Genomic DNA, 8,415 nt, shown 5'->3' with positions numbered 1-8,415 from the left:
TAAATTATAATCCTCATATCGTATCGCTAATAATCGATTGATGTGGCAATAAATAACAAGAAAGGAAAAAAGAAGGCTAGATCTAGCTAAACGAGATGATAAATTTAATTTTTCATTTTTCAAATACGTTGTTTGAATGTAGCCAAAAATGAATAAAATAAGCCACTGTTGCTTACAATGTCAATACTATTAAATAAAACGATTTATAGGCTTAGTCCTGTGTTTTTTTCTTGTTTGTGTCGAAACTTGAATAAAGAATATTTAAAACAAGGGACATCTCGCCGATTTCGGAAAACATGAAATGTATGGTCAAGAATAATCTATCTAGTAATATTAGAAACATTCTGAACATATTTAGAACGAACATGATTCATTATATTCGTCTTTGATTTATCAAGCAACAAAAGCTAACGAATAAAATGGACTCTTGTGTTTGATAAACGAATCTAGCATTTGCCAAGCGACTTGACATCGTAAGAATAGTAGCATCGTAAACAATTAATGGAAACTTCCCTGCTTAGGAAGACTAACTAAAAAACAAATAAAAATGGATCAAGATAGTGTCCAAGTATCTATCATCTCGCTATCGAAGAAAATTTTATAAAGAAGCGTGCACGCAAACAGATAGTTAATCCCGTCACGTTTTATAAAATGTCGGCCGCATTTTCACTACTTCAGATAGTTCAATCATGTTTCGGTTGACGCTCGTAACGTGTTCCCTGTTCGTCTCATGGGGCGCGGCAGTGGACGTAAACTGGTACAAGAACATCATCGTGTACCAAATCTATCCGAGGAGCTTCAAGGATAGCAACGGAGACGGTATCGGTGACCTGAAAGGCGTTACAAGCAAGTTAGAGCATGTCGTAGGCATAGGCGCTAAGGCCATCTGGCTGTCGTCGATTTACAAGAGCCCGCAAGTCGACTTCGGCTACGATATCTCCAACTTCACGGACGTCGACCCGAGTTATGGAACTCTGGCCGATTTCGATCAGCTGGTAGCCAAAGCCAAGAAGCTCAAGCTCAAAGTGATCATGGATTTCGTGCCTAATCACAGCTCTAACCAGCATCCCTGGTTCCAGAAAAGTGTTCGCAAGGTTAAACCGTATGACGGGTACTACATCTGGCAGAACGGCAAGATCGTCAACGGGAAGAGACAGCCACCAAACAATTGGCTGAGCAACTTCGGGGGCTCGGCCTGGCAATGGAACGACGTGCGCAAGCAATATTATCTGCACCAATTCGCTGCGGCTCAACCGGATTTGAATTATCGCAGCGCAGCGTTGAATCAGGCAGGGATCACAACTGTTATAACCATAAAACGAACAAAGTTAGAGCATATTAGTTTTATGATTCAAATGTTTTTGGTTCGAAATAACGATTGTAAGTGAGCGAATAACTTTCTTGGTGCCACTAATCGTTTTTAATGAGGGAATTTTACTTCGGTTCTTTTCTCTTCATCAAATTCCGCGAGATTTACATCGGAATTCTACGGCCTTTAAAATGTTGTGATTAAATCAAAAACAATACTTTATACCCTCGTATTTTGAGAAAACTGAAATAGAATTTCTCTTTTATGGACAACGAAAGAAATTTTTGTCATTTTTAATCGTTATCTATAACCAAGACATTTAGAAATAAAAATTTCGTAGTTACATGATTTTTTAAAAACATGTTTTTATTTTAAAAGTTATTTTCATTTTATGATTAGTATACTTAACTTGAATAACAACTGATATTTTTCCCAAAAATTTTTGAAGTAACAGTTATTTTTGGTTTTTGTAATTAGGAGATGAAGAACGTGTTAACGTTTTGGATGAATCGCGGGGTCGACGGTTTTCGCATCGCCGCGATCAATTTCATGTTCGAGGACGCCAAGTTCCGGGACGAGCCACGCAGCAACAAAACCGGCATCCCTAAGGACGACTACGACAGCTTGGTCCACATTTACACGAAGGATCAGAACGAGACCTACGTAACGTTGAAAAGCTGGAGGAAACTGATGGACGAACACTCGAATCGTACGAAATCCGATCCGAAGCTGATTCTCACGGAAGCGTACACCACTCACGATCTGACCATTAAATACTACAACGCTGGCTCTAATGTTCCTTTTAACTTCATGTTCGTTAACCAGCTGCACAACAAATCTAAACCAGCAGACTATAAAACGCTGATCGACAAGTGGGTGAGGACAGCGCCGAAAGGCAGCGTTCCGAATTGGGTTGTTGGTAATCACGACAATCATCGCGTGGCCACGAGATTCGGTCATGTACGAGCCGACGATGTTATGTTGATGTCGATGATTATGCCTGGCATTTCGGTGATTTACAACGGCGACGAGATCGGTATGGTGGACAGGAAATTCACTTACGCCGAGACGGTGGACCCGGCCGGTTGTAGCGCCGGTCGCAATAGATATCACTTGAAATCTAGAGATCCCGCGAGAACGCCGTACCAATGGAATAACAGCACCAGCGCTGGTTTTTCTACCAAAGCGAAAACTTGGCTACCTGTGAATTCGAATTACAAGACTGTGAATCTGGAGGCACAGCGAGACATATATATCACGCAATACGAGAAATTCAAGAAATCAGTAATGGTGAAAAAACGAGCGGTTGTCGCGCACGGCTCTCTGAATATCACCGTGTGTGATTCAAGGGTTTTGTGTGTTATGCGAGCTTACGGGAGAGATAGGATATTTGTGCTGTTTGGTTTTATCGATGTACCTGTCACTTTAGACGCTGAGACTGTGTTGCCATTTCCTTTTGACCTGGTAGTTCATACTGTTATCGGCGATTCTGATCTTCGTCCGGGTACCTTTGTTTCATCGGGTTCGATAACTATCCCTGCATCTGGTGCTATTATGTTTGCCACCCCCAATTTACTTTCATCGAACGATGAGAACCTTTGATTTTTTTTTTTTTTTTTTTTAATACGATTAATGTTGTTGAAGGGTAGAATTGGGTAATTAAATAATCTGATTAATGATTGAAGATTGTGATTAATGTGAAATGAATTATTGCTGCCGGTTGTTACTAATTATTATTTAACAACCAATTCGATAGAATACAATAAATTGATACAGTACAATAAAATAAATAAAGTTCATGATTGATTTAAAAGTCGTTGCTCGTGAAATTGCAATTCTAATTGTATTATCATCTCGTGTTTTAATATATTTTTGTTCATGATAAAACTGCTTTTAAAATCTAATAACAAATCATACATCTTTGTAGATCATTTTGCTTCTGTCACGTGAACGATTGGATAATCTGTAAATTTTCATCAAATTCTTCATTGAGAAAAGTGAGAAAAATGATTCAATGAAATTTCTATATACCGTGTTTGCAACGCAATTATTGAGGATAATATACTATACTTATTAGAGCTTGTTTTATTGCATTTTCAATCCTGTATGAAAATGTATTAATGCGTGAAAGAATTATACATTTTTTAAAGAGAATTCGTTATTTTGTTAGACATCAAAAAGAATTTTTTTAATCTATTATAATCTATAGAGTATAATTTTCAATGTAGTCACAATATAAATCTTAATAAAACATAAATCAATCGCATAAATTTTTCGCTCTACTGTTCGCTTAACGCTCTGTTGTTTGCTCGACGCCATGTTCTATCACGTAGAAGTCTTAAAGATGCAGTATATTATTAATCACATACTATATTATTAGTCGCCCAGATTTTCCCATGCACTCTACATTCATACTTGCATGCAATGACCTTCTATAATAATAAAATGTATCATTAATATATATATATAAAATTATACACTTATATTATAGAAATTGTTGTATAGGAAACAAAGGGAAAATGATGCATTTAAAAAAATTTAATTTAAAAAGAATAAAGAAATTTAAAGAACTTTTGTATACAATAATGTATTATGTTAAAACGTGTACATTTGTCATTTTTTACATTTTAAAGTAATTAATCAAACTGCAATTAGTTCAATATTACTACATCATCGATTAATTTTGAATATACGAAAACTTGAAACATAAGGTTAGATAATTTTTAGAAAATTACAATAATGTAGATTAATTTTTATTACTAAAATTGCTATTTAGAAAACCTACCAATGACTTTGCCCTTTACATATGTTCACACATGTTATATTAATTTAATTATGCTGCATTGCAACAGTGGCATTCAAAGTGCCTTAGTAATAGATTAGTCAGTAGTTTAAAAAACACTTTCAATAGTCTTAGTAAGACCTTAAGGTGACCCTCTCAATTCAGCAAATTCACCATAAGAAATTTTTATAATTTTCGCAAGACTTTCCCATTAACTTCTTGACACAAAGAAATCAGTATATGGTACAAAATAATATTTTATACTTGTCATCAATAATCCTAAATTAAAGTTTTTCAAAGTACAACGAGCGGTTGGAAAAAATTTTCGAACTTCATTCAGGAGGTAGTTTTAATAATATTCATCATCAAGATCATTAAATATGAGTTCTAGTAGTTTTTACTTTTTTATATCTCACAAATATATCATCTACTGATGAAAATTTCACGTGAAAAGATTAATTTGACAAAAAATTATTAATACTTTTGTTTATAACTTCTTTTTAGTTATAACAATTAAAAAACCTTTTATCACAAGATTGTCTTAATTAAGAAAATAACTTTTACCTTGGAAATTGTTTTCACAATTCAAGTAAGACGAACAGGTAAAAACAGCAAAAATATTGTACACCTCTTTCGACAGGAAAAAGATTCCATGTGCATAAAGTTACAATTTTATAATTTTCTAAATTTCTGTGTTGGATGTCACTCTTTGTTAGTATTCGATATTTAATAATAGAATATAACATGACTTTAATATAATAATTTATACTAATTTTATATAATGTTATACAATATTTATATATTTATTACATTCAATATAATATTATTATAATTATATTTATTTAATTTATATTATTAAATAACTTATTTAATGACATCGATTTTAATTCAATACGTAAGAAGTTTAAAAAAAAGAAATTAATTAAAAAAGCAAATTAATCACGCAAACGACGAAAATTATAAATTATTTAAAAATATTTTGTATCAGTACATCCTTTCATTTGATTGTTTATTTAAATAAAAATTTTCACTGTCTCTTATTATTCACTTTTCTTATTCAATCTCTTCAATCTGTTTTTTCTTGTTGGTAAATATTGCCTAATGACATATTAGGTGTATTAATTACTATTAATACAATTGTATTATTGGTATCATTGTTAAAAGTCCAAAGTGAAATTAATATATCAAAATACCTGTTGAATACGAATAATTTCTAATATATAATTTTCTGTTATATCTTCAGATGTCATTTCTATCAGTTCTAAAGTACAGAAAAATACAGCATTTCAAGTAAATAAAATCCTCAGACATATTCTTGCAAATAAATTAATTACTGACTTAAATTTAAATTATTATACTGATTAGAGGAATAGTAAATATTCTGTCTGCATTTAAAAATCAGCAAAACAGCTTATTCATAAGTTTTTCAATATTTTATTTAATAATCTGTAAGACACATGTATACTTTATTAAATAATAGTTCTCTCGTCTCAGGTTCAGTTCCAAATAGATATTTAGCTATCGCAAAAGATATTGAAAATTCCGTTAAGGTTTGGCCAAGCGATCGATGTCAACAACGGTCAGTATAGAAACAGAAACTTTTTCTATACGTACAACGCTGTTCCGTTTGTTTCTCGTATCTTTTATATTTTTATTCTTATATTTTGGAGTCTACATCTTTTGATTTCTCAATTTAAAATTTAAATATTTTTTAAAAAGATACAAAAGAGTTTTAAAAATGGACCGTGACGAGACATATGTGATTACATCAGATGATAGTGTAATTTTGGATGTAGTTATTAGAAACAATGACACTGATTCCGTCTATATCCAGTGTATAATACATTATTCAATATGTTACGTATACTGTTATTTATTTGATGCAATGATAATAATATAAAATTTATGAATTTACAAATTTATAATATTATATTTTGTTAACAACTGTAAATAATAATAGTATAAATAAGTTAATATCATAAAAATTCACACGATTTAATAACATAACTTTTATTAGTTCTAAAATACTTACAAATAGAAATTATGTTATTAAAAAATTCATTATTAAATAATACAATCTATTTATGTATCTCACCAAAAATTTTAAATTATAAATAATTTAAATTTAAGTCGAAAACAAATTTAGTATTAAAAATTGTTATAATGCTAAATTTAGATTACAATAATATATTTTTTATATTATATCATATTTAAAAATATATTGAATTTTACGTTTTCGGAATTAAATTTAAATTATTTATAATTTATTTTATTTATTTAATATAATATCAATAAATAATGTATAATATTCTCAAATTTCTTTTTCCTAATATTTATAGAACTTATGTCGGAATTAAACATTTACAGATGAAAAACATCGTGTAAATTATTGGTGGTATAAATTTATTTGTACCGTCATTATTATTTATACTAACATTTTTATTATTCTATATTTTACTATACTAAATTCATTTATACTATCATTATTGTTTATACTACTATTATTATTTACACTATAATTATTTATTTATAATACCATTATTAATTATAGTATAAATTTAATATTATTAACATTATTGATGTAATATTCAATATTTAATTTAATTAATAATTTAATTAATAATATTTTGATAAAAATAGAGATTATAATATTATTAAATAATGATATTATATTACGTAAACATTTATTTGTAACATATTTATAGTATATAATGTATTACTTATTGTATATTACATATATTACTTATTTTAATATAGGTATATTTTTAATTTATAATATGTAATAAAATAATAACACATTTTACAAAATCAAATAAAAACACCAATTTTACCAAATCTAGTTTATTTTATAAAATTAATTGAAGTATAAGTCTACAGATTCTACAATAAAACTATTTTGTATAAATATGTAAAAGTTATATCGTTTTACTGAATTTTCTTACAAACTATTATAAATTCAGAATAATTTTTTATCTGAAATAATTTTAAATGTATTCGGAAAAAAACCAGCTTTTAATATACATTTTAGTTTCTAAATTCAGGTATTTTGAATAATTGTTAGAAACAGAATATTGATTCCTGTTGTTAGTTAATTAAATATGCATTCTTATTGTTAGTGTTAACTTAAAACAAACTATAATAAATAATAATAAATTCGATATATAATATATATACGTAGAGTAAGGATTAAACAAATAGCGATGTAAAATTTGGAATCGATTTAAAATTGTTATAGATAAATTTAATTTGCAACTGATATTTCGAAGAAAGTCAAAATTATAAGTATTTTAAGAAATTCCAATATTTGAATTTTGATAAAAAAGCGATAAGAAATGATAAGCAAATTTTAAAGGATCCTTGCGAAAAGAAAATTTTCAGATTATGAGAAAATCTAATCAAGGAAAAGATATTTCAATATTTTTAGGGGCGCTTGAATCTTTTACACTTCTGTTACAATTCAGTAACTTAAATAGCAAATAAAAGCATGTTTACTGTCTTACCCGTTAAATGACATGAAAAAATGTTTGAAAAACAGGAACTTAGGACTGTCAAAGTCAAACTGTTACAGTTTAAAATCTGTACGAATTTAATGCGTATATTATATACAATATAATAATAAGAAATATTAAAAATAAAAACATACTAGTACATATTGTAAATTAATTTATTATATTTGTAAATTTACCAAATCAATATATTTATAAATAATAAAATATAATATAAAAAAAATATAAATTTAAATTTAAAAACAACAACTTTATATATATAATATAAATAAAATTTATAAATAAAACATAAATGTAAATTTATAAATTTATAATACAAATGTGTTCAATGTATAAAACTTAAATATAAGAAATTTATAATATGTACACGAGTATTTTTCCATTTCTCGCGTACGATGTGACATAATCGTTTGTTTCGATTTATTGAGAAAAACTGTTAGTTAACCGTCCGTTGCAAAGTCGTTTGATATTGAAATGAAAGAGTTATAATTTAAAAGTACAAAAATATAGAAAATGAATATGATGTAAAAAGAAAAAGATAATTGAAATTAATATTTGCTTGAATTAAATTAATCTATAATAATATTTAATGAAATAAGATACTAATAATATTATATAATTTTTAATGTTTTATTCCATCAATATTCAAGCCGATTGATAAACAAATATATAATAGAAGGAATGAAATGAAAAGCGAACTTGGAAATAGTATCTTGTTTCTGAAATATTTCGGTTATTTCACAATGAAATATTTCGGTTATTCCTATTTCCGCAGTTTATGATTAATAAATAAATTACTATTCTAATTTCGAAATAAT

The 8,415-nt window shown here is 28.2% G+C and overlaps 1 protein-coding gene across 1 annotated transcript; it reads left to right on the top strand.

Annotated features, from left to right (window-relative positions):
- The first annotated feature begins 616 nt into the window (after positions 1 to 616).
- Positions 617 to 3,192, top strand: LOC122538382 (alpha-glucosidase-like). Its single transcript, XM_043672393.1, has 2 exons — positions 617 to 1,289; positions 1,787 to 3,192. Exons 1-2 carry the CDS (start codon positions 690 to 692, stop codon positions 2,909 to 2,911), a joined length of 1,725 nt encoding a protein of 574 aa, XP_043528328.1. The 5' UTR covers positions 617 to 689; the 3' UTR covers positions 2,912 to 3,192.
- The last annotated feature ends 5,223 nt before the right edge of the window (positions 3,193 to 8,415 follow it).

Source organism: Frieseomelitta varia, unplaced genomic scaffold (genome assembly GCF_011392965.1).
Source record: "Frieseomelitta varia isolate USP_RPSP 00005682 unplaced genomic scaffold, Fvar_1.2 scaffold_988, whole genome shotgun sequence".
NCBI lineage: Eukaryota > Metazoa > Arthropoda > Insecta > Hymenoptera > Apidae > Frieseomelitta > Frieseomelitta varia.
The sequence above is the reverse complement of the archived record's forward strand: the minus strand, read 5'-3'. Positions and strand labels throughout refer to the sequence as shown.

Bases quoted from the DNA above. Each gene is read 5' to 3' on its own strand.
- LOC122538382 (XM_043672393.1), top strand. From the start codon at position 690: ATGTTTCGGTTGACGCTCGTAACGTGTTCCCTGTTCGTCTCATGGGGC. The intron at 1,290-1,786 runs GCAGGGATCACA...TTTTGTAATTAG, and splicing joins GCAGCGCAGCGTTGAATCAG to GAGATGAAGAACGTGTTAAC.